Source organism: Rhizoctonia solani, chromosome 10 (assembly GCF_016906535.1).
Source record: "Rhizoctonia solani chromosome 10, complete sequence".
In the NCBI taxonomy this organism is placed as follows: domain Eukaryota; kingdom Fungi; phylum Basidiomycota; class Agaricomycetes; order Cantharellales; family Ceratobasidiaceae; genus Rhizoctonia; species Rhizoctonia solani.
The window spans coordinates 997053-1022401 of NC_057379.1; the positions used below are offsets into that span (position 1 = coordinate 997053).

The 25349-nt window shown below is 50.5% G+C and overlaps 7 protein-coding genes across 7 annotated transcripts; 2 read left to right on the top strand and 5 right to left on the bottom strand.

The window, feature by feature from the left end:
- Positions 1 to 7: 7 nt before the first annotated feature.
- Positions 8 to 2744, bottom strand: RhiXN_08501 (TOM1-like protein 2; the record flags this gene model as incomplete). Its single annotated transcript, XM_043328317.1, has 9 exons — positions 8 to 162; positions 220 to 583; positions 634 to 918; positions 976 to 1423; positions 1475 to 1647; positions 1699 to 1735; positions 1792 to 1909; positions 1965 to 2112; positions 2166 to 2744. The coding sequence occupies 9 exons, from the start codon at positions 2742 to 2744 to the stop codon at positions 8 to 10; spliced, it is 2307 nt and encodes a 768-aa protein (XP_043183702.1).
- A 258-nt stretch (positions 2745 to 3002) lies between these two features.
- On the bottom strand, positions 3003 to 4673 carry RhiXN_08502 (uncharacterized protein; the record flags this gene model as incomplete). Its single annotated transcript, XM_043328318.1, has 5 exons — positions 3003 to 3356; positions 3412 to 3848; positions 3905 to 4209; positions 4267 to 4417; positions 4478 to 4673. The coding sequence occupies 5 exons, from the start codon at positions 4671 to 4673 to the stop codon at positions 3003 to 3005; spliced, it is 1443 nt and encodes a 480-aa protein (XP_043183703.1).
- Positions 4674 to 4922: 249 nt separating this feature from the next.
- On the bottom strand, positions 4923 to 9575 carry RhiXN_08503 (WD40 repeat protein; the record flags this gene model as incomplete). The annotated part of the gene is made up of 20 exons (XM_043328319.1): positions 4923 to 5010; positions 5344 to 5519; positions 5571 to 5696; positions 5748 to 5832; positions 5882 to 6024; positions 6075 to 6387; positions 6441 to 6452; positions 6505 to 6700; positions 6753 to 6828; positions 6879 to 6897; positions 6953 to 7034; positions 7087 to 7188; positions 7255 to 7367; positions 7420 to 7520; positions 7574 to 7680; positions 7733 to 7829; positions 8313 to 8477; positions 8527 to 8978; positions 9034 to 9471; positions 9530 to 9575. The coding sequence occupies 20 exons, from the start codon at positions 9573 to 9575 to the stop codon at positions 4923 to 4925; spliced, it is 2937 nt and encodes a 978-aa protein (XP_043183704.1).
- A 2676-nt stretch (positions 9576 to 12251) lies between these two features.
- On the top strand, positions 12252 to 15043 carry RhiXN_08504 (helix loop helix DNA-binding domain protein; the record flags this gene model as incomplete). The annotated part of the gene is made up of 6 exons (XM_043328320.1): positions 12252 to 12514; positions 12564 to 13123; positions 13180 to 13931; positions 14057 to 14279; positions 14335 to 14658; positions 14709 to 15043. The coding sequence occupies 6 exons, from the start codon at positions 12252 to 12254 to the stop codon at positions 15041 to 15043; spliced, it is 2457 nt and encodes an 818-aa protein (XP_043183705.1).
- A 2197-nt stretch (positions 15044 to 17240) lies between these two features.
- Positions 17241 to 18779, bottom strand: RhiXN_08505 (nucleoporin SEH1; the record flags this gene model as incomplete). Its single annotated transcript, XM_043328321.1, has 6 exons — positions 17241 to 17370; positions 17424 to 17459; positions 17512 to 17897; positions 17947 to 18303; positions 18348 to 18630; positions 18676 to 18779. The coding sequence occupies 6 exons, from the start codon at positions 18777 to 18779 to the stop codon at positions 17241 to 17243; spliced, it is 1296 nt and encodes a 431-aa protein (XP_043183706.1).
- A 327-nt stretch (positions 18780 to 19106) lies between these two features.
- On the top strand, positions 19107 to 20681 carry RhiXN_08506 (GNAT family acetyltransferase; the record flags this gene model as incomplete). Its single annotated transcript, XM_043328322.1, has 1 exon — positions 19107 to 20681. One exon carries the CDS (start codon positions 19107 to 19109, stop codon positions 20679 to 20681), a length of 1575 nt encoding a protein of 524 aa, XP_043183707.1.
- A 935-nt stretch (positions 20682 to 21616) lies between these two features.
- RhiXN_08507 (bZIP transcription factor) lies at positions 21617 to 24982 on the bottom strand (the record flags this gene model as incomplete). Its single annotated transcript, XM_043328323.1, has 6 exons — positions 21617 to 21967; positions 22029 to 23171; positions 23221 to 23436; positions 23550 to 23674; positions 23729 to 24623; positions 24749 to 24982. 6 exons carry the CDS (start codon positions 24980 to 24982, stop codon positions 21617 to 21619), a joined length of 2964 nt encoding a protein of 987 aa, XP_043183708.1.
- Between the last annotated feature and the right edge of the window lie 367 nt (positions 24983 to 25349).

Consider the following 25349-nt stretch of genomic DNA (forward strand, 5'->3'; position numbering starts at 1 on the left):
CAACCCATCATGATCGCTTGGCCTCTGAAGCAGCTCTCTGCTTCTTCCTCTCCTCCGCGGCGTCGTATAAGAAGACCTCTTGTGGCTTTGAGTTTCGATCGTCGTCATCGCCATCATTTCCATTATCCAGATTAAGTAGGCTTCCGTGTTCCGGCCATTCGTCTTTATAAGTTCAGTGTTAGATGTAATTCTATATAGTCATTCTAAATCAATCCTTACCTTCCTCCTCTGGCCCCGGCTCGGCTCTACGTTTTCCCATGGCCTTTTCACTAGGAAGTGTCGGTGGGATCTCGCTTTCCTGTGAAGATTCATCGGTGCTGTGGTCACGAAAGTCTGATCCCAAGTTGGGTGACGGTGTTCGGTTTCGGGATAAAGGTCGTGGACCGTGGGGCGCAGGAGGCGGCGGGGCTAGAGAGTTAACATGCGGTGATGACGGAGTAGGCTGAGGGAGTGGACGTCGTGCGTGGCTCGGAGGCAGAACTTGAGCAGGTGCAGGTGCAGGTGTGTGTGTTTGTGATCGAGATGCCCCGTGGTTGTCTGATGGAATCATGTAGACTTCACCCCCGTCTAGTTGCTGGTATTTCTGTGACCTGACATTAGATTTTCCTTCCTTCCTGGTATATTCGTACTCACACTTCGGTCCAGTCGAAGCTCAACTTTGCTCCGTGCTCGTACCTCGGCCTCTTCACGCTCGCTGATGGCTATTCGTTCGAGGTCGTCATATGTCTTGAAAACGTCGTTTAGCTCCCCATGGGCCATAACAAGAGCCTGTAATAGCTGCTCCTCTGCTGTAGGATCGATCTCCCCTGACCCATTCACAGAAGTCTGCTCTGCCCGTGCGCGATCAGCAATCGCTGTCGCCCAGTCAATTTGTGCACCAATGATCTCTTGTGATTTCATGCACTTCTCTCGGAACTCCTGTATAGCTTTCCATGTCAGTTGACCACGGCCCAATACATATCTTCACATTCCAACCTTTATTACTGTGTTTGTCGCGATGCTATCAGGAGTCGCGTATACAAGTGAGTCGGCCAGTATTCGACAGTTGTCTCGAGCAATCTCGCATTCCTCAAACAGACGTCGCATATCCTCCTCAGGGCTAATCACACCATAGGTCGATTGCGTGTTACGGTTCCTGTCTCGCCTTTGGTCTCTCTCCCCGTCGTGCGCACTTCTTCTTTCAGCAGGATGCGCGGGTTCCAGCTCTACCTTGGCTAATCCCTCTGTAACACCAGCTATATTCGCTTGGATGTCGGGCTGAACGAGTTCATTCGGCGCAAGCTGCCGTAATGATGATGGAGGTCGATGTGGAGTGGGGTTCAAAATAGGGTCATCCGCGGGAATCTCGAGCCCTTCAACTGGGTGGGTCAGCTTCAGTTGGAGCCGGAGTTTCTTCCATGTCGCCTGGTAGGGCTTGAGGTTTCTATGGATAAATCATGTAGGGGGGGGGGGATTAACACAAAGACATGCTTACTTGGATTCCCTCAGCAAATAAACCGAGGTCCCAATCACCTCAACCAGTCGATCTCGAACTACTGGCGATGTTGCCGGGCTGAGGGCAATCTCCTCGATCTTCCCCAGGAACTTGCGGCTCGTCGTATGCCCAACAAAGTATTGGCCGCAGTTTCGCATCAAGATAGCCCATAGCTAAATCATTGATCAGTCGACAAAGTCCGACGGGCAACGCAATGATCATACTCTGGCGGCTGACAGTTGTACGGCGGGACGTCCGAATCTAAGCGTTTACGTATCAGCGATCTACCAGCGAACATCAAACATTGGCAATCCCACTGAATATCCTTTCGCAGCGCTTTAGACGCCTCTTTGGCCTCTGAATCGTTTAGATTGACCCTATCGCATATCTCCATTACAACAGACCAATCTTCTACACTGGTGCTAGTAGTATAGCCTGTGTGAGTTGAGCATGTGGATGAGTTGGAATTATCACAAACAAACGAACGAACCGATTAAACGAGACATCTCCCATTGGGTTCGATCATTTGGGTTATCAATGCCACGATGGCGAGCATGCTCTCTTTCTCGCTCTCTCTCCTTTTCGTTTTCTCTCTCGCGCGAGATACCAAAAAGGCTTCTGAACCCATGTCGCTGCTCCTGTGAAGCACGGTTCGAATGAGACCCATCGTCGAAAAATGACTCGTACGAACCTTCTCCGGAGCATGAGTTGAATGTATCGACTCTATCTCCTCCGTAGATGCTCGAGGTTCATGGGTTCCAAACATACTCCCCAACATTCCGCTCCCACGATTACGCTTGCGCAGCACGGTGTTCTCTCGGTCCTCTTTGGCATGTAACTGAGCTGCATCAAGATGGCCTATCGCCTCACGAGGGGTTTGGGGAACATGGATACTCGCAGCGTCGTGAGGCCGGTCCCTAGTTACTTGTACAGCGTTCTGTGTTAGATCAAGTCCAATCTTATAATTGGGATTGGCTGCGGTAACCGCGACTGGTGGACCGGCTCCGTGAGGAATACTGCCAGTACTGGAGGTACGGGATGTAGGGTCAATAAGTGGCGGTGGAGGTCGATAATCGTCGGGTGCAGCTTGAACCACGCGTGGTTGAGGACTTATTAGGCGAATCGATCCATTCTCCAGAGATGGACGGTGAATTGGATCTGGGGACATAGCTCCAGGACTGACGACTATCCAAGATTCCCGAGCGACGGCCTTTTCTACAACATTAGGATGTTTCGTAGGAGGCGCTTGGTGGCGGTATTCCTCAGGCATGAAAGCTGCGCGCCTATTAGCACAGGCGTCGTGGTGGGCGGAGTCTCGGAGTGTTTGTCCCCAGAGAGAGCACTGCCCTGTCTATTAGCGCCCATCTTTGAAACTTCTTAATCGGGGCTAATTGAAGAGCACGGCAACCGAATCAAATAAACGGGTGCCTTGAGCCGCGTTTCTTGGATACACGCACACATGTGTTGTTGAAACCGTTCCATTACAAACTACCGAAATACGAGACAATATCTAATATTGGTAAATTAATCATTGTGCTGCCCCCTTCAAAATGGCTGCATTGAATGCGTCAGCAACGGCCTGGCCGGTCAACCCCGTAATGGCTGCCTTTGCTGCGGTACAATTATCAATCGCGGGTTTATTGGCGTTGCAAGAGTTGACGAAAGTGTCGCAAATAGCGGTTGCAATAATCGCTGGGTTAAGAGCGGAGCCATGGTCGAAATCGGCCTTGTTGGCAGGCTGGAAACTGGACTCCGTTCTACCATCGAATCCAACGCCGAACTCCATGGTCGGATTGGTACATGTGCCGAAGTTGGGGGTGGTAGCAAGGGCTTCAGTACCCGGGCCTCCGCCCGGAGCAGCAGGAATAGTTGCAAAGTTGGTCTGCGCGTTTCGCGTTAGGCGAATGTCATTCATACCCTTGATTGACGAAACTCACAGTGATGCCAAGAGCGGCATTGAAAGCATCGGCTTGAGCTCCCGTCTTAGCTGCCGCCGCACTTGCTGCAGTCTTTCCTTTCGCACATGCGTCGAGAGTGGCCTGTGGTGCTTTGCATTTGCTCGCGAGAATATCGCAGACCGCGCGGGTAACGATATCTATGTTCAATGCGGAAGGTTGATTAAACTCTTGCTTATTGATCGGCTTGTTAGAAAACTCGGCCGCCTTGCGTCCTTCAAATGCGGGGCCGAACTCAATAGTGGGGTCAGTGCAAGAGCCAAAATCGAGCGAGGACACAGGGCCTGTTGCCGAAGGAGCGGCCGCTGACGAAGTGGAAGTCGAAACCGCCTCGTTTGAGGAAGCCGCAGAGGTGGTTGTGGTAGCCTCGCTCGCAGTGGAAATTGCCGTTGAAGTGGTCGCGGCGCCCGTGCCAGTTACTAGCGTTATTCACGTTAGATCGAGGATGAGTAATCAGAAAAGTCATTCAGCTCACCAGTTACAGTGACCGGATCGGTTGGACAAGGAGTGGATGCAGTAGCGCTCGCATCCACAGTCACGGTGACGGTAGATGCCGTTGGGCAGGTGCTGGCGGATGCCGTGGCCAAAGCGGTGGAAGATATCGTATCCGTAGCGGTAGCAGCAGCAGAGGTGGTTGTTGCCTCCAAAGTGGTGCTGACAGCCTCTGAAGCAGAAGCAGTCGAGGTGGTCGACGCTGTCGATTTGCCCACTTCTTTTCCGGTTTCGGCCCCAGAGGATGTCCCAGATGCAAAATTCGTACTTATTCCAAATGCCGAATTGCTAAGAGATAACCGGTTAGAGAAATACACATACACCGGAAGTTTGATTGGTACTTACAAGCTATCAGCGGCAGCACCTCCCGTAACCTTGGCTGCTGCAGCCTGACCTGACGCGCAAGCATCAAGCGTGGCCTGGGGTGCCTTACACTTGTCGTTCAGCTGTTGGCAAATGAATGACGTGATTACGCCAATGCCAAGGGCAGATCCGTCTATGCGCATATTGATTAATTGCTTGTTATCGCGCATATAACAGGCACGAAACCACTTACGATTATAAACATCATTATTCTTTGCCTGAAAAGAAGGGTCCTTGCGACCGTCAAGTCCCAATGCGAATATAATATCAGGCGTCGCGTTGCAGCTTCCGAAATCTGTGACTGCATTTTGACGGCGATAAAGAGGTAGTGGGCGAGCCGACACAAACGTAGCGAAAGATAAAGTGGCCAGAGGATAAAAGCACAGCATGATGAATTTGTTGAATAAGAGAAGGAGCAGAAGTCTTGTGGCTAGTAAAGAGAGTGTGAGCACGGCTCAACAACAGGCAAACAAAAAATAAACGAAAGAGAAATGAGCACAGCTATCAAAATCAATGAGTGAATTAGTGAGGTTATGAAAGAGATTTGACCAATACCGACCTCAGCAACGAATCAAAGTGACCTTGTGGGGCAAGATAGAGAAATTTCGTGCAGGAACGGTGATATTTAGAGTCCTCGGTCAGAGCTTCCACACAAAGCCAAACTTGGTCGATGATCGTTCCCATGAGGTCGATGCGTGGAAGAAGCTCGATTCGTCGCTGTGTATCCTAACAACCAGGAGTAAGAACCTGGTTCAGATGGCAACTTGCAGCATTTATGGAAACCAAACAGAGACAAGCATAATGAAGCAGTTTGTTCGTCTTCCAGTGCATTCCGTCAGAAAAACCAAGAAAATATTGTCATATATTGTAAATATAACATAGGTTGAAGCGGGCATACTTGGATATTGTATATATTAGCCAGTCAACATCAGAAGCATAAACCTAACACGACCTCGCGAAACAAAGGCATGCAGGGACTACAGATAAAGTCTCCACCACCCAGGGAAAATGGTAGTGAGTATGGGAATAATAGGTTCCTGCCTTGATAATGACTCCGACATTCCTCCGGTCCCATTTGATCTATCTCGCTGGATATAGTCCAGAGTCTGGATAAAAACACCTTGTTTGGCTTCGGGTCGGGTAACCGTTGGTGACATCCGCAGACTGTTTGAGAACTGTTTGGCCAGATTTACCATCAGAACTCGGGAATCATCGGACTCCATGCTATCAATAAACTATGGAAGAAATTAAATAATGTCTGTTTCCTGACTAATAAATGTGCAGACCTTGTAAACAATAGCGGTGGCCAGTAAACCATGTGTAAAGAAGCACCCTGGAGCATACTTTGCGTAGCCGCAGTTGACGAACATATTTGCATACGACTCCAGTATACACCTTGCCGAGTCAATTATCTGTATCGAACATTTAGTTGAAAGAGCCAGACCGTTGGGCCAGGAACATACATTTGAGCAAGTTTCTGGCTCTTGAAAACATTTATCGGTCAAGGGGTATCTACTGAGAAGTAGTAGTCGCGAATATGCCGTTGTGCTATTGCGGCTTTAGACTGCGTAGCCAGGTCGACGTTATCTCTGCTTACATATTTGCCATATGGAACCAAAAAGGCAACTGCTCGCTCCTTTCGTTCGCCCAAAAAGCGCTCTGCTCAGATATCCCGGTTTCCATGCTTGTAATAATCTTCGAATCAAGCAATCGTGGGCTCGTGGTGCTTTCACCTCGGTTCTGGTGGACTTTTCAGTTATGCAAGCCCCCCGTTCTCCCTTTTCACTCACAATTCCTCGAATATAATCTGCGCCATATAAGAGTTTATTGAGGGATTGCTGTTTGATGTGAAGCTCGAGAAGTTGAAGTGGCTCGGCGAGGACCCCTACCATGCCTTCATAAGAATCATTTGCCTTTTTCGGCCAGCGTCTCTGCTCGGGTAATATAGGAGCGAATGAAGATGGTCTGTCAAAGACTGAGGATGTAACAGCATCCAAATTATGACATATTATCCAAGTTCGGAAAACATTCCGTTCGGTAGACGAGGTGTTACAAGGATCGAACGTAGATGCCACCTTGTCCATTTCGAGCTGTCGAGCTAAGCTGCGAAGAATGATTTGTTAAGTCATGATCACGATGAGTTCCGTTAAACGTACTCAAGCGCCAGTCTAAGGTTTTGTGCATCAGAACAAGTCGATATCACTATCAAACTAAACTCACCCTAGGTCAAGCCAGGATCGGTTTTGGTCAAACGATAGCCCCCAGTTGGGAAACAATGAAAGCAGAAGTAAAGCTTGTACCGTTTCTACTGTTGGGGTTTCGAGCAGCTCTTTTCCAGCAATCGACCGTGCATGATACATCAATTGTTCACATAATTCAGGCCGAGGGTGGTACTCTTGTGCAGCTACTGCTAGCACTACGCGGGGGGTTAGCCTAGTTGGAGTGAATAATAGTGGCATGCAACGAACCCACAGATAATAGTAGCTCAAAATTAGTGAGATACTGGATTGTGTGGAGGCTGGGATCAAGGACAAGAATACATGGCTGTCCATATCTGATTCAGTGCCCTCTATGTATGCGTTGAATCCACTTACATTCCACCTTGTGACGAATCTACTCCAACAATTAGCACGGTAGTTTTGAGGTATAAACCACAGAGATAACTCACAAATGATAAAGCTCCACCAGTTCCGACGGGTGTAGTATGCCGTTTCTAACCAATGTGGTTGTCCCAGCGAATTGTATCGCACCTGGGATACCGTCAGTATCCAAGCACCGAAAAGGTTCGTTCAAAGAACCAACCTATCGAAACGGAAGCGTCAGCAGAATTTGAGGCACGGTGTCTTGGTCGACGACGCGCGCGAGAAGAGATATCAAAGCCCCTGTCATCAAACAATACAGGGTCTAATTGGGGACAATCCAATAAGGCAACTTTAGCTTGCACAACCTATTTCATTTAAACATTCATACCGGAGCCGATGCGTTCAGATCCAGATGACAATGACTCCGGGACATAAAGCCCAAGAGCAGAGCTATCAACAGATCTTCGTTTAGGTCCGGTCGTGGATCGGGAGAAGTTCATGCTTAAGGGTAGGGCAGGTCAGTTAGGAAGGCCAGTTCGCTTCAGCAACTTACGTGTATTTAGAGGGAGGCCATTCGCGAGGTTCACATCTAGTACCCCTGGTCTCGCACTGAATACATCCTTGATATACTTCCGTGGGATACTGACAATTTCGCTGTGATCCTGTCAATAAGTTCGAATGAGGAAGGTGGCGCGGGATGTAGTTACCTTTACAGCGTAACAAGCTTTGCAACTAAAACCCAGTATCACAAATGCGAATCTAAGATCAGTGCTGCCATCGATCAACATAAGCCCGAGTAACTCACGCGCCCATCCTGTTCAACAAGGTTAGCGCGAGATGCCAATATATATGCCAGAAGGCCATACCTTGTCGTGAAAGTAGGGAGGGGATTAACAACAGCCAGAAGGGGCGAATGAAAGGTTGGAATGAACCGGGGTTAAGAATCTCCGTTTTGTATGCGTGCTAGAGTAGCTTTAGAGAGAGAAGATCACCAGTCGGTCCCCAGAAAGCCGACTACGGCAATCTAGCAGGCGCTCGTCAGGCACTCATTGGCTGTGTGGGGAGCATATTATCATAACAAATCCAGTGAAGTAGCATGAGGCTCTCGGGCATTTAAGACGATCCATGGCAGCACGGATTATAGCTTGGATTATGCCACTGGGACCCCACGTCAGACTGAGAAACTACATCATAGCAACGTGTTTGTGTGATCAAAAGCTGGATATGAGCGGAGGGGCGATTACCGTAGCCGGGTACAAAAGCTCCTCGAACAAATGAGTGAGGCGGTTCCGTTGCGCAAACACGGCCCTGTTCACCAAAAGGGGTAATAGTTCCAAGTAAGAGTCCTTTCATTTAATATCATCCATCATTGTCTACGTATGCTGCTGCTTGGATACGGATCATTAGGGTCGCTGGGGGGCATATATGAGCCCGCGTAATACTCACTATTACTTTCCATATGTTTACGATTCCATCATCTCCTGCAGTGGCAAGAATACCATTCATCCGTGGCCGTGGGCACCAGGAGACAGAATTGACTTCAGCATCTCCATGTGCCCTGTCGTATGAGCATATCTCATATTGGGCTAATCCGGAACTAGTGTCCGATACCTTTGCTCCTATTCAGACCGAATCCGGCTGGCCAACAGGATTGACATACCTCCCATATCCTAATTTGACCATCACCCCCACTACTGGCAATACATCCCAAACTGCTCTCGGAGCCGACTCCAGGAACCTTCGGTCCCCATGAAATCGAATATATAGGTCGAGAATGGGCCACCCAGTCTAGAGCGGGCTGCCAATCACCGGCGGAATAGGACCCGGTGTCAGCTGGGACGTGCCGCCATACCCTAATGGTTTTGTCGTCTGATGAAGAAGCGAGAAAGTTACCACAAGGGCTGAACGAAATAGCCCAAACAGTCGACATGTGTCCCTTCAAGGTGGCAAAGGAGTACCAATCATCGGAGGGATCATCTACATATAACTTGATTGTGTCGTCGTAGGATGCTGAAGCTAAGATATCCTCTCGAGGGTGGAATGTGACAGCCTTGACATCCTGTGAATGTTCCATCATAACACTCAGGCACTCAAATTCGGCATCGGGCTGTACTATACAGGCACGTATAAGAGGTCGGTACGAGTAATAGAAGAGAGAAATACGTACCTTCCCAAACCCACACACTCTTGTCTCGGCTGCAACTGGCCAACAGTGTTCCACTGTTCGAATACGCAACGCTTTTACATTCGTTCTCGTGGCCTTCCAGTTGAGATACCATTTCCCATTCACTCGAAGGGTGATCGCTCCCGTGTTCTTTCCCTTCACTATCATCTTCGGTAGTACGCTCCCATACAGAGATAGTAGAATCAAATGATCCAACTGCCAAGCTCTTCCCACCGGGCGCCCATGCAATCGTCCTCACGGTGCGCGTGTGACCAGTGGAAATGGACGTTGCAAGGTCAAATCGATAGTCGTGGGCATCATCTGTTGAATCTGGCGGGGGCGCTGAGTACGAATAAAGCCGAACCGTTTTGTCGGTTGAACACGACGCGAGTATAGGGGCATCTGGGTTCCAAGCAACCTGCCACGCACGGTCTTCGTGCCCTGTCATAAAATTAAGAAGGCATAGGCAGGAATTGATGCATAACGAAGGAAAACTGACCTGGCAGCGAAGCAATTTGACGAATTACAAAACTGGATTCAGTCATCGTGCAACCCCTTCTACCTTTGAGTCCGTGTTGTAGACGTAAAATATAATCTTTATGGAAAATTTTGGGACCGAATAGGTTTGGTAGGGAGGTTGGAGTTAAGAGTGGGTTACTTCCTCATTGAGTCATATTATGGCTTATGCCATATTTGAAATTAATGGCAATCCGAAAGCAATACATATTCAAGGCACCGAACACCAAAAGGTACATTTCTATCCGGAGCTTTATCCCTACAAAATTCTGATTTTTACACGGATTAATTTTTTAAGAGATCTTGAAAACTCAAATGGAATATACTACTGGAACATGCACACTCTTTGAAGCCGTCACAGAGGGTGAACTTAAAGTAGTTGCATAACAGAGCGCAATGAGTACATATGTTACTAGGTTATAGACCTGGCTGTATTTCACTGATCAATACGAAAGAGCCCTGGAATGGCGTGCTTATTGACTGTTTATATTTGCCAGATCCAAGAGATAAGTCGAAACACCGGGACCAGGCCCCTGTAGGGATTAACTATTCACTGGGAGAGCCTGCTTTTCTCCTCGGATATCGTATAAATTGTTTGGTTCCGGTTAGATGACCCTTGTACCATAAATGAGCTGTTATGGAGCATCTTTTACTAGCGCATTCGAGGCCCAGCCGCTTCTTTCAATACCTAAACCTAGACTCTATCCAAGAACCAGCAGTATACCAAGCGATCTACACAGCAAGTACCCTATTATTATTCCGGTCTACTTCGAAGCCTCAGCAACGACTCGCCGCTCGCGGGTATTGACGATCCACGATCAGCACAAGGTCCTGAGGCCCAGGACTGCAACTTCGCTCAGGAGTAAACTACTGCTCGAGTCACAAAACCTCATGCTTTTATGACGCTTCTCTTGGCAGCTCAGTTTATAAAGAATGACAGTGTGCGCGTTCCTGAGCGCGTACGATAGATAGAGCATGTGAGCGCGATATCCCCGTTGGACACTCGGTTGGTTCAAACCAGCCAATATATCCGAGTAGGGATTAGGCTGACGTTAATGCGCAGTAACCATCCTCTCGGAATGTCTTGATGCAATCACACATACCCAATACGTAGCCTACTGGTAGCCTACTGTCGTCGTGCAATGCGTACAGTGGGTGGTTCCCCAACGCATATATGCTTCGAAGCTAAGCTACAACCACAATTTTGTGTACTCGCGCATGTGCTCATGCTCTACGATCGAGCTCCGCTACTGTTCCTTACATTATCTGACCGGAGAAAGCATTGCCGGGTGAATAGCTGAAGATTACCGGTAGCTGTTGCGGAAATAGTTCGAGGGGTTCGTGTACAGCATTCCAGACCTAGAACCTTCAGAGCATCATAGTGAGAGATCGATAGAAGACTTGGGATGAGGTTAGTACCACGAGTCAGTTGATCGAAGGCGTTTGCTGATCTACAAGCTCTTTTGTGGGGTAACCGAACGCGCAGAGCGAGAGCTCTGCCACCGTTACGATCTGGCTGTAAGGTTGGGGGATTTTCGTTGCGAGGAGTGAGTCGAGTAATCCTCTTAAATTCCGAATTGAAAATTGAGGCTTGTGCTAGCGAATCCACCTCAGCAGGTTGGTGGGAGATTTCAATGTACCTCTTGGCGAACCCGTGCGAAGGGCGCTTGTGGCATATGGAAAACTTAAACCGGCGGTTGGGTGATACCATAGGTATGCTAGCGGAAAAGAGTAGGATTCGAATTGGTTTCAACTTTCAGTAAAGACTTTTCCTAAGGATGTTGCTCTTATTACCCTATGCCACGGTGCATTCATACCGAGCTATTGGACACGGCTCACCAGGCCAAATTTCGTGGCGTTCGCCATAGACCGAGATGTTATATAGTACCCCACAGTTACAAGCGCCGGGAAGAATCTCGGGCCGTGAATGGGCGCCTATGAATTCTTCGTGCATATGGTTCTACAATACATGAGTAAGGGCTATCAATCTAGTAAACTTAAGAGCGGGTAATGTTGGTTGACCCATTTTCGCACGAATACTTTGCATATGGATAGGAAAATATGGAAGTGCGTTTTGTTTGATCACTTATTCGGCAGCTATTGCTTGGTGTCTCCCACTTTGTTGCTAGATTGTGTCCTTGGTCATTTAGACAAGGCGAGTTCTGAGATTAAAGAAGATTAAGGTGCATCGAGATCCCCATTTTGTAAGAATCTACGGGTCCGTATTTTAACAAACACCGAGGATTGTTACTAATCAAGATATGTGAAATATATCCACCCGCCCGAATCGAGTTGACGTTAGATACTGCACAATCCTCCTGTGGGCAGAATGGATGGGAGCGTTTCCTTGACAAAGTGGAAGACTGGCGGATTATCGCATATATTCATCGCAATGATCACTTTGATACCTCTCGACCGAAACAAGAACATTTATTTGAGTTTGATAGTTAGTTTGTTGGTGTCTAAATGATCTGCAACGGACTTGTTCATGTGGTCTCGGTTCCCAGTGGATCCTTTGTCCAGCTCGCCTCTACTACGGTAGCGAGGACGACGGAGATCGACTCTGCTCTTCGCGGTTGACTTGCGACTATCTGATTCAGAGCAAAGTTCGGTTTCGGGAACCATAATGAAACTCATTAGGCAAAATTAGTACGTTTCGGCTGTGGAATGAGGCTGGAATTGGAAAGAGGCAGTGGCACGTGACTATGGATATCGTACGAGGGACACCGCCACCCGCGAAGTGGTACGACATCAAATCTGGCATCTCCAGCAACCGTCGGTCAACGTCCACCGTCCTTCCACCACCACCTGTTCCGAGTTCTAACATTTTACGATCTGTGTTTTTGGCTCGGATTACAATGAACTTTGAATCACTCTCTCCTGCGGCCTCGCTGTCGCCGCCATCAATTTCGTCTGGGGATACGGATTCCGACGACCAACATATCTCATCTCCGACTAACTCTTTCTCGTATCATCAACTAGCTGGCTCCTCCTCGTCGTCCATCGACTTCTGAAAGCCCAGATCTTGGGTTTGACCAGTTTATGCCAGATATAGGCCTCCAAGCTACGATGCAGGAACTCGGCATGTCTATCGATGGTTGGGAGCAGTGGAACGACACAAACAAACCGATCGTTGATCCTGCGATGCTATTTCTTGACCTCGATGGCCTAGTAACTGACCCTACTACTGTTATTGAACCTCCCCAGGTAATTAACCCGAATTTACCGCTTCCCAAAAGCAAGTTTGCCGCCGCCCGTGCCTCGCACTTACTGTCTATTCCATCTGCTCCGACGTTGGATATTCCTCAACTGGAGACTCAGATTCAGACTCCCATCCCCAAGTCCGAGCCACTCAGTGCTGCTGACGACATCGCCCAACGAATTCTCGCTAGGACACGTGCTGCCAAAGTCCAGGAGCCCCAAGTCCAACCTCAACCGCAAATGTCCCAATTCCCGCCGCATATTCCAGGCTCTATGCCAGGGATCGTTATGCCTAGTTTACCACCCGTTCCAAGGGCTGGCGCCAATCCCAACCCAGCTCCAACAGACCCTAATGCGTTCACCGCGATGCAACTAGGTAAGCATCATCATTGATTATATCTCAAATCAAGTGGAGCTGATATTTCCCAACAGATGCGAACGCAGAGGCACTGGAGCAGGAGTACCTTGCAATTCTCCAAAATGCGCAGTCCATGCCGGATTTCTTTTCCGCTGCATTCGGTCAACCTAATGCCACTCCTTCTCAGCAACCCCCAGCGCTACCTACTCTCCCGGATGGCGCGGCCAAGTCTGCTCCTCCCCCTCTACGTACAAAGACTTCACACACAACTATCGAGCGCCGGTACCGCACAAACCTAAATACTCGTATCACTGCTTTAAGACACGCGGTCCCCGCCCTACGAGTCCTTGATAAAGCTGCATTCCCCAACGAACAACCCGACGAACACGGGCTATGCGACGGTGTTCGACCGGCTCGTAAAGCATCAAAGGCGAGCGTTCTCGGAAAGGCCACAGAATACATCCGGGTTCTCAAGCGCCGAGAGAAGAGGCTCGAAGGGAAAGTTGGGGGGCTGAAGGCTTTGGTCAAGTGCGTTAGCGGCGAAGATGTCGTCAGGGAGTGGGAGGCGGAATGGGTTCGTGTGCATGGTGGACCAGAAACGGATTCGATTGGTGTAGATGACCAACCTGAGGCGGAGGGTGACGGCGACGATGATGACTCGGATGGAGACGAACCCAAGGCTAAACGCGCCCGCCCTACCACTGCTAATCCAAGCCTTTCTCCTCCACAACAAGCCGGCGAGAACCCAAGGCTAAACGCGCCCGCCCTACCACTGCTAATCCAAGCCTTTCTCCTCCACAACAAGCCGGCGAGAAAAGAAAGCGGGGTCGACCACGCAAGTCTCCGCAAACCGAGACGTTCCCGAACGCCGTGCCAGTGGCAATTGCACCCGCACCCTCGGACAACGGAAAGTACCTTTTGGGTGTCTTCTTGTTCTTCTCATTCTTCAAGGGGCAGTCTCCTGCTGCTTCTCACCATACCCACTCTGGATCGGTTATTTCGCCGGTTATTTCACCAAGCGGAAAAGTTGAAACGCCATGGGACTTTGCTCATGCAGCTCATACAATCTTCTCGATTGTATTATTGCTTTCGTTGGTCTTGAGCTGGGTCCGATCTTTGAGTGCCAAGAAGCAAGCGCAAGGAGTTGAAGGAGCAAAGAAGGTTCTAGCTAAAGGTTCGCCTACCATTTCATTTGTATTTTTACAGCTTACCCACGTTACTACTTGTAGGGCGCGAGTTATCCGCCATTTCGCGATTCTGGACAGCCGCTTCGCTTTACTTCTCTGTGTCTGGTCCTGAAGAAGAGCAGTCCGAACGCGAAGCAGTGCTAGCGCTTCTTCTCGCCCCCGTCTGTGCACCCCTCGCAAAAAGGTTCTGGTCTCGCGCTGCACAAACTCCCGTTCGGTTGAAGAGTCCTCTACCCCAGAACCTGGTTCGCCTTCCTCTGAACCGCGACTCCCCGCCCGGGATCCTCACCGCGACCAATGTACGAACGGCAGTGCTTTCCCTCCCGCTACACGATGCCGAGCAAGCCTACCTCTCCGCCCTCTCCGGTCAGGCTCCACATTCGATACAACCGACGACGACATTTTCGACTTTATAGCTGCCAGCCAAGTCGTCGACGTCCTGTTCGACCTAGCCGTTCGCAAGTTTGTTGAAACCTCGCACCAAGACTCGTCCTCGTCCTTGTCCCAGCTCGAACAAGAAGAAGAGACTGAGGAAGCGACCAAGTCTGTTTGTCGTCTTGGTCATGGATTGCAGTCTCCTACACTCCGCTCGCTTGTCGTATCGTTTGAAACGCTCCGGTCTTCCCCCTCTTCGTCCCTAGAATCGGAGAAAATCAAGGGCGTGCGAGCATTGATCAAGGCGCTAGAACTATACCGAAAAGTATACCCTGATCCGGAAGGTGTACTTACTCCTACAGGGGGAGTGCATTAGCATTGAGAGTGGCATTGGGAGATGCTGTGTTCGACTCCAGTGAAGAGTTGGAAGATGCGAGAGACTGGGTTGTCGAACGATTGGTTGGCGCATGTTAGATGGGGGTTTGTATAATCAACCTTGCAACGCTGTAGTTTGATTTCGTTCTCGTTCCGAATTCTGATAACTGTATCTGACTCTGACTTGGACTCCTGCTCCGTATTTCGGGACTGTGGTTTTATTGCGTTCTATTCTTGTTTTGTTTTTGTGAAAGTACATACCCTTGTTTAGAATAATGGTAGATTTGGGATTTGGCTTTGATCGATGGTGTGAACTCGGATGTGGGCTGCTCATTAATATAAGCAAAGACTTGAATGAGCTCCAGGCACCGAAGAGTATGAGAAAGGCCAGAGCCTTTCAATCAAAACATATGCACATAGACTTCATGTGTATAATAGATATCGATTGCCCTCCATATTACCTGCATTCATAACAACAGTTTCGGGCTTGGTCGCAAGCTTGAACGGGGGGTCTATTCAATTTCTATTTACATTCGAGAGTTAAACCACGCCACGCCAAGCCAGCCAAGCCACGCCATCCATCCCCCCACATCCGATCGTTCTCTGGGTATGAGACAAGTTAGTTCAGTTCGCACGAATCAGCAAGTGAAAGGCGCACCGGCATGTCAGGGTCCCCGGTCTGCTTGAGGTGGTTGCGCTCGATGCCACCGACCAAGAACCCCCATCCGGGAGCGCGCCCCCTCCTTTTTTATTTTATTTTTATTTTATCTTTTTTTTGTTATATATTTTGTATCTTTTTTGTATCTTTTTATATCTTCTTTTTTATTTTTCATATCTTTTATCTTTTTAATTTCTTTTATCTCTTTTATATATATCTCTTTTATCTCTTTTTTTCTTTTTTTTTTTTCTTTTTTTTTTCATCTTTCATCTTTTAAAAGTTGAAAGCCACGCATGGTCTTACTGAAATGTCTGTCTCACTAATGTCGAAGTTGTCGGGCCTTCCAAAGTAAACAAAGTGCCCGAGAGAGTAGTCAAGTTCCCAAAGATGTCGAGGCCGAGGTCGAGGTCATCGAAGAGTACTGAGGGAGGAGGGAAGGGAGAGAGGTCGTGGTAGCTTGAAAGTACTCTCCCGCCCTCAGGTGGGTATATATACCTAAGTGGATAGGGGGATCCATGGTCGGGAGTTGAGCGGTAGCGCCATCCACGGAATGGCGGCCCCTATTTGGGTTCGATGAAGTCGTTTGTAGGTGGGAAGAGGGGTGTATACTATTCGAGTGGAGTAGTACGACAGGTGGTAAAGGGCGGCTGGTGTGGTCCTGGAACGGGGCTGGATGCTGTAGTAAGGGACCTACGATGTATTATATACATAGTATCCAACGGTTTGATAACTTGCTTTACTTTCGCCAATCCCTCGACTTTGCTGCGATCACCATGCGTGCGCCAATCTACGGCCAATGGCCGAGGGATAATTCAAACATTGAGAAGCCTGACCCATGTATGCGTCGGAAAGGATCGACAGGAGTTCGCTAGTTGCCGTGGGTAGGGGTTTCATCAAGCTTGCCTATGAGCATAATGAATACGGACTTGAACAAGTCGGGTAGGCTCTTGTAGTCAAGTAGCGTTAAAACAAGAGTGTGTAGATGGAGCGACCAGGACCAATACTACTCAACATTGTATGTGAGTTTTCATGTTGGACTATAATGATGAATAGGACATGATTGTAGGAGTCGACGTTATGATGCGCTATTCCCGTCCGCTATTCTTACAAGCGCGTACACGTATTTGACTACCTTTTGCAACCATGTACAGCTGATACTTGAAACGGCGTTATAAAGCTGTACATTCAACTAGACCGAGGCATAAGGTCGGCAAATCGCGCAGGATCAAGGTGACGTACTTTCTCCTTCCTATGCTCCAACCCCAAACTTTCAGAATAAACGTTGTGATCGGCACACCGAGTCTCCGATAGCATGTAGAGTCGTCAGAAATCCAACCAGCACCGCCCTATGGGCAAACAAACACTAAGCAAGGGAACAAGGTGCAAGACTTGCCAAGTCCAGGCCGAATAATGAAATGAAAGTACGTGTCACGGCATGTCCAATGCGCAAAGGTTTTGGTAAGATAGATATACATTCGAGGAAATAGCGTAATAGCTTATACGGTCGAAGCAGGATGGATGAAAACGGCCAAAGACTCTTTCACTGTTCCATAGCATCCCCGTCGGCCGACTCGACTGCACCGAGCGTGCCCATGGATCTCCATACGTTGTTAAACGTCGCCTTCCATAGACGAATTTTTCCATCATCTCCCGCAGACGACAGTATTGTTCTACAAAACATAAGCAAAAAGAAAAAGCAACCGATTCATACAATATGACCCACCCAGTGATATTCCACTCGACACGTCCCACCGTGGCCCTAAAGTCGCGATCAATCAAACGGCCCGGACCAATGATATGGTCGCACTCACTTGTGATCATCGAATTCCCCTAATCGGCTAAAACTCCAGCTCTGGTCGGCCCGTGCGCTAGTACCATCACCGAATCCGTCCTCTCCAAACGCGTCTCGTTCGCCATGCCAGAGTTTGAATATCCGCACCTTGTGGTCGCGCGAACCAGTAGCAAGTAACTGGTATGAGCGCCCACACGGCGGTGCCCAGGAAAGGGTGGTGATCGCGTGGCCGGGGTGTGACGGGGTCGTGTGAGATTGGGGCAATGTTGGGAGAAGCGAAGGTGAGGTCGAAGTAGGCGTTACGGCGCCGAGAAGGGAGGGGGCACCAGTAGTAGGGACGTTTATGGGATACTGTGGAATGGTGAGCAAGACTTGTGGCGGTTTGCCCGGTTGCAATGCAATAATCTGTAAGATTATTAGAATGAGAAAGGCTCGACAGAAATAGATCACGGACCTTGACCACAGCCTGCGTTCCGCAAGACACAGCAATGATTTCGCCACTAAATTTATCCTTGAGCCATTGGACACACCAAGCACCATCAGCCTCTTTGACACCAACAGGTTTATTCGGAGGATTAGACGCCGCAGCGGCCCCAGAACGTTGCAGAGAAATTCCGCTGGGAGCGGTGGGAGGTGTGTCTGAAAGAGCAGTATTCGTCTGTGTGGGCGTTGCACCGCTAGGCGACTCGCCGGAGACTGGGGTCACAGCAATAGCAGCAGCGTCGAATTCCTCGACCAGGAGCCAAGGATTGAGATGATAGGTCTCATGACACTCGTAAATTCGTACAATGTTATCCGATGCAATCGTAACCTAAACAGGGTTAGATAACGTATGGGACGCGTTTTCCTACTTACCAATTTCAGGCCGAAAGCAGCAGGAGCGAAATCCACAGCACGCACGGTCCCTCGTGCTTCCGTAAGCGTTGCTTTGAGTTGAAACTTGGAAGGACCCGACGCGTCTGGAATTCCTCGCGCATCCTCCCAAATCTTGACGGTACGGTCATAAGAGCACGATGCTAACAGTGTGCCGTATTCCGGATGAGCCCATGCAATTTTTGCCACAGGTGCGTCGTGGGCTTTCCATTCATCCACCATGGACCAGACCCCAGTGAGTTCATTTAGTTTCCATATCTTAATTCTGTCATAATTTAGCCCTTGTTGAAAACAAAATTGAGAATCCTACTTTTGGTCAATTCCTCCAGTTGCAAGTTTCACGCCATAGTAGTCATAGACCGTGTCGGTGATTAGATCGGCGTGCGTAGAAGGAATAACCGAGGACTGTAACATTGTTGACGATGCTCGTCAGCGAGCCCAGCAAGCACGTGACATTCGGTATAGGCGCCCAGCGACTATTCATATTTCGCGCATAAACCCGTATACGACTCCACAAACTTTATTTTATGATCCTCCCGTGGCAATCTTGACATCAGCTTTGCCTCGCTCGTCTAGTGTGTCATCGACTCTTCTTGATTTCTACCGCATGCTTGACTCGTGCAGTTCGAGTCAGGGCCTGGCAGTGCCCGCACTGATTCGATTGGCGGATCGAAAGCCAGGCGTCTATAGCCACAGGCACATTTAAACCTAGCGGACATTAACCATTCGTTCCACATTACCATGCCCTACCAATCCCGCCCTATCAGCGACGCCGAAATCGAGGCTCTTCCTCTTCGCTTTGTTCGCCTCGAAGCAGGGGAAGAAGAAGTGTTTACCGATGTCCTGCTCAAAGTCTGGTTCGCACTGGCAGAATCAGGTTCGCTGGCAACTCTCCCACCCGTACCCGATATAGTCAGCTTTGTCGACGACTGTGCTATTTTCTACTTGATATTTCATACCGAGCCCAAAGAACTGAAACTCACTCCCGGGGACCTTCTGACGAGCGCTCCTATACTCAACTCTCCGCCAACAGCTTCAAGTTCCGCTGGTACACGCGCAAGCCCCGAAAGGGTAAACAAGCGCCCACACCCGTACGCACATGCCCGTCCGCAAGCTTCTTATTCCTCAAAAGACTACAGATCCGAACAGACGCCTTCCGGATCGGAAGAGGTCATCGGCTGCGTCTACTTATCTCACTCTTCAGCTACCCAAAACACCCTCGACATTGGTATCGCGCTTAGACCCGAAGCTCGGGGAAGAGGCTACGGCCGAGCGACCGTCACCAAGTTTCTTCGATACTCCTTTGAAAGTCTCAACATCCACCGCGTTGTCGCCAACGTCTTTGGGCCAAGCGATGTCAACCAAAAACGGAGCGCACGAGAAAGCGGGACTGTACGCTGGATATTCGAAAAGATTGGCTTTGTCCCCGAGGGCGTGCAGCGTCGCGCGGCATTTTCCGCCGCAGAAGGTATTTGGCGAGATGTTTATCCATTGGCGATGCTCGATTTGGACTGGGTGCGGTTGGGCTCGAGATCAGTCCAAGGTAGGACGGCCATCATCGGTCCATTCGATGCCATGGTCGAACGCCACGGAGCCGAGCGCGAAGAAATGAGCGACTGGATGGACGATGAAAGTTGGGGCCGACTCAGGCGCGTCTCGAGCGCAGAAACCATCAAGGGGAACGACGAACAGCCAACCGATCCCGTATCTCAAGAACCAGCCGTATCCGAACGCTCGCCCTCGCCCATCCACCCAGAATCCGAATCCGAATCTGAATTCGCAGTCCCATCAGAACACGAATGGCGCTCGGCCACACCCAGCACCGACTTTGACTATTCGATCGTCTCCCACTCGCCGCCGCCGGCCCACTCGATCGGCTCTCCAGCCGCATCAGACGCGTTTAGCGCATTCAGCTTGTCCAACGTGACTTCGCCCGAATTCGAGCCCATCGACCTGCCCATTACCGAACCTGTTCCATTCAACATGATCGGTTCACCCGACCTCGAGCCGCCGTTGTCCCCGGGCTTCTCGAACACCTCGCACGAAGCGATTGAGCTTGCATCTTTGCCCGCGCTAGCGCAAACTATGAACGCGAGCGTGAATACGAATGTGGACGTGAATATGAACGTGGTTCCCGACTCTGCTGCTCCAGCTGCAACTCCATCCACCGCTGACCCAACTCCAACCAGTCCGATCCTAATCCCAACTCACAGCCCAACACCCGCCCCGCACAACATACTCACGCTCCAAGACGTAGACGAGCCTCTTGATTTCTGGGCCAGCGACTCTGAACTGGATTTTCAGAGGGGCGCATAAAACGCGTTACGATTAACCTCGGGGTCGAATGGGTCCGTCCCATACATATAAACAGAGGGGAAGGGGGCTTGCGTACGAGAGGGAAGCGTGAAATGAACCCACGTCAACAGACGCGGAAGGAGATCGACCGCGATGGGCCCAGAGGCACGATACCACACGATACCCCACCTGGGACTCAAGTTTGATTTTTCGATTTTTTCATAAACCTTGATTCTTTTGCTTTTCTCGATTCAGACCCGTTTGCACTTGCGGGCTAAAAAAAAATCCGTTCATGCTTTTGTATTAATTTAATTTTTGAAGGAGAGATTGTACTATATAGACCAGATATCCCAGCGCATATATCTTACATTTACCAAAACCGCATATGCGGCCATTGATATCAAACACGCTTGACCCACACGGTATCGATGACGGCCGTTCATCACACCAGCACTAGCGCTCGTCTGAATCTGGGAACCCGTCTACGCCTTTGGCTAGTTATTCAACGTGGTTCATTTCGTCAGGTTTGCCAGACGATTCTGTTCGATGTTGGTAGTAAATTAAACTGTGAATGTACGTGCCTGACTGGCCATCTCACAACTCACACATATGCATATACGATAGAACACCAAAACCGATTTTATTCAACAAATACAACGTTGACCACATCTCACAATTGAGCAGGGGATATTTCCAAACCATACCAGAACCAAAACCAGACACGAGAAAAGAGGGGAGTCCCGACTCCTTTCCCCCTCACCCCCCTCGCCCCACAAAACAACATGCACCAACACATGCAAAAAAAAGAAAGGAATATGCAAAGAGATTGAAAAGATGCACAGGACAATTAATGCAACAGAAGACCATACAATGTTAACAAACAAAAAAAGCGAAGCGAATACAGGTTTTTTTCAACAAGGGAGAAAGAGAGAGAATCACCACAATCGATTTCGTTTCTACTTTTTCCCTCTCAAATTCCCAAACACTCCACCTCCTCCACCCGTACTACCCACACCCACACTCATCCCGCGCATCTTCTCCTCGAGCCCATCGAGCCCATCGACATCGACGACCTTGACGATCGCTTTACCCTCCAAAACGCGGCGGACCTTGTTCGTGTCGACGTCGCGGGACGGACCGGTCGAAAAGGCGTCCCAGAACGCGGAGCCCATGCGCTGGAGCAGGGTCTGTGACGCGAGCGAGGCTGCAAGCGCCGCTTGCTGTGGTGTCGTTCCCTTTTTGTCCGAGAGCGCGGGCAGGGTTTGTTTGTCGATTCCCAGTCCGAGTCCGAGTCCCGCGGTGGTGGTCTTTTTATCAGACGAACCGAGCTTCTTGTCGATCGCCAGTCCAGACATGGCGCTAACCAACTTGCTCTCTTCCCCAACTGTTCTTGTCCTTGGCCGAGGTAAAGTACGCAGGTCGCACGCCAGCCGCAAGACCCGACAACTGTACCTGTGCCAGCTGTTGTTGCTGTTGTTGCTGTTGCTGATGCACCGCGGCGGCCTGTGCAAACTGGGCGAGATACGACTCGCGTTGTGTGCTCGAGGATGCGGGCTGGGCAGAAGACGAAGACATGGGCTGCTGAGAAGAGGAAGAAGAAGAGGGCGAGTAGGAAGAAGGGGAAGAGGACGCGTTCTGCTGCCTGGCCTGCTGCAGAGCCAACCACTGGGCCTGCAACATCGCACGAGCCTGCATTGACGCGGTGCTCTGAGTAAACGCCGAGTTTGAAGCCGACTGCGAGCCGAGGAAGCCAGCGCCAAAGCTGGATGCTTGCAGCAGTGCCGGCGCGGGAACAAACGATTGTTGCTGTGGCTGTTGTTGAGCTGGGTTAGGCGAAGACTGCTGCGAGAGAGAAGGCGAAGACTGTTGTCCAAGCGCAGGCGAAGAAGACGATTGCTGCGCAGACGACTGCGCCGTAAGCAAGGCACTCGGCGGGAACACGCCATCGAACAGTGATTTAAACGTTGTAGCAGGCTGGTGGAGCATCGAAAGCGACGGAGAAGAAGACATGGTCTGCTGAGGCGAAGTCGACGAGCTGCTTTGCTGGGGCGATGCCAATGAGCTCGTTTGTTGAGGCGACGAAAGCGGCGACAGCATATCTCCAACCAAAGGCGTGAACAACGGCGTCTCCTCTCTCCTCTGTTGCTGCTGCTGTTCGACCAAAACACTCCTGGCACCAGCCTCCTTGGCCATCCGTCCCCAAAGCTGAGCCCTGAACCCTTCGAGGGTGCGTTGGTTAAACGCCTGGTCCATGACGTCAAGCTGCAGACTGGGGTTTGGGTTGGGAAGCTTGGAAGAGGAGAAGAGTGGAGAAAGGTTCATGAGGGGGTTCATGTTTACGCCTGTACGAATCCAGTTAGTACAATGCGGATAGGGCAGGAAAAAAGACGCGCCTTCATTGGGAGGCGTTGATGGACTGGCACTACTCGATCCAGAGCTCGAGGGCGAAACGTTGCGCGGCTTATCGGACAACTGCTGAGGGAACACTTCGGGAATGAGTGTGGTATGGACCTAGAACAACATCAAGATCAAGCGCATAAAAACAATTAAATTGACATACAGAAGTAACACCGCCGTGTCCAACAGCGCCGCCCCAGAAACTGGTGCGGTTATCCGAGCTGACATCCTTGTGGGTGTTGGCGCGGGTGAGTTCGGCCGGACGACGCGGTCCAGCGGTGGTGGGAGTCGGGGGCGTAGCAGTCTGCTCGGGAGTGAGGGGTCGGGGCGGAGGCAGGCCAGTGTCGGCTGCCGAGAGACGGCCTTCTTGGATGGCACGCTGAGCGGCGAATACGAGACGAGACGGGACAGGGCGTGAGAGACGAATGATGAATTTGAAATAGGGTGGCGATACGGTTAGCAAGGGAAAGTGCTGGAAACAAGCGGACATACCTTGAGGGCATCAATCTCGCGCCTGAGCTCTGTGTTCTCGTTGTGGGTATTTGAGAGCTCGGAGCGAATAGCGGCGATGAGCTGGTCGCGATCGGCGATGTGGGATTCGAGTGTGGTGATGTATTCTACCCGCAACCCATGAGTGACAAGGGCAATGAAACAAGAGAATAATAGCTTACCTTTGCGTCTAACCCTGAAATTTCTAGCACTGATCTTGTTCCGAAGTTGCCTCTTTTCCTTGCTGGAGAGCTTTTTGTATTCTTCGGGAGTGGGTCTCCACTCGTCGGGTTCTTGGCTGCCGATGCGCTCGCCGTTGAGATAGCTTGCGACTCCGCCTTTGCCGAGGGCGGGAGGGACAACGGGTTTGGGATCGTCAAAGTGTACGTAAGACGGCAGGACGCTGGCTGGGGTCGAGGCGCGCGACGGACGCTTGGAAATGCCGCCTGCTGCGGCCGCGTTTTTCTTGGGTTTACGCGTGCGAGTCGGGAGCGGTGCAATCTCCTCGTCTTCATCGTCTTCATCGTCTGTCACGATCGCAGCAGCCGCCAAAGGTAATTCAGGTGCGGGTGTGGGTGCAGATGCGGGGACAGCTGGGGCTGGTGGCGGGATAGGCGGTGGCAGTGAAGGTGGCGAGGCAGCAAACAACTGGGGATCAATGACAGGCGCAGAGGGCCCAGAGGCAGGCTCGGAAAAGGAGGGAAACATGTCCTGGAAGAGAGAACCGTACTGGTCCATGCCGAGATCGCTGCCCAACAGGCCCATATCAAACGGAGCCATCTTGTCAAGCGGGTTGAAGGCATCAAAGGCCATGGTCTCGTCCGTCTGTGTCTCGGCGCTTGTGCCAGGGGTGATGGGCAGCGCACCATGGGACGACGCAGGGGACTGGGGAGCCGCCCTCGACGAGCCAAATAAATCCAGATTCAAATAATCGTCCAGCGCACTCGGGTCAGACCCATACGACATCAGCCCAGGGCTCGTCGGTCCGTCGCTGGGCTTGGAGGCTACGAGCGAGGTCATCCTTGGCTTGCACACAGAGAGTGGTGGTCGTGGTCGAGTACAAGGCACCTCTTCCCTCTATTAGTCAGCCTCACATCAGCTGCGGCCGAACAAGTGTGTGGCCTCGGCCTCTTGCCCCCCGATCGGCCTTACTCAGCCCCCCTCGTCATTCCTCCACGGTGGCGCACACGTCACCCCCGCACTGCCCACCCATCGACACCCATGTCTTGTCCATCGTCCATTGCGCTCTCCTCGTCGCTCCCCTCCCCCGACGCCCTGAACCCTCGCTGAGCCAATACCGCGCCCAACATAGCCTCGTGCATCCAGACACCCGCCCCGATGAAATTCTGAACATCACCACGAGGTTTCCAACTCCACCCCAAGTGCCCAATTACATCTTCTCGGTCCTGCTTTCCGACTCGCTTGTCCCTTGCCATCCTAGACACCCACTCGGAGGTCGTATATCAAGTGCGATGTATCGTAAACATCTATAATAACATCAAAAATGAGTCGTATTCATCTTGACTGGGTGTGTGTGAATACAATCACATTCCACGAGGCACAGTAAAACTCTTCTTTCCAGTCGAACCTCGAACCTCGAACCTCGAACCCATAACGAGAAACCCGCCTCGTGTTCTTGTCATTTCCCATCATCATCAGTCTGGGCGCAAAACGCACATCACTCATATCACTCGAACATCATTCCCTTTTTCGGTGTCTATCCGCCCAAATTGGACCCAGCCGTCTACCAAAGTTCTGCGTGTGCGCGCGCGTTGAGGTGTTCGCCAACCCTCGCGTATTTCT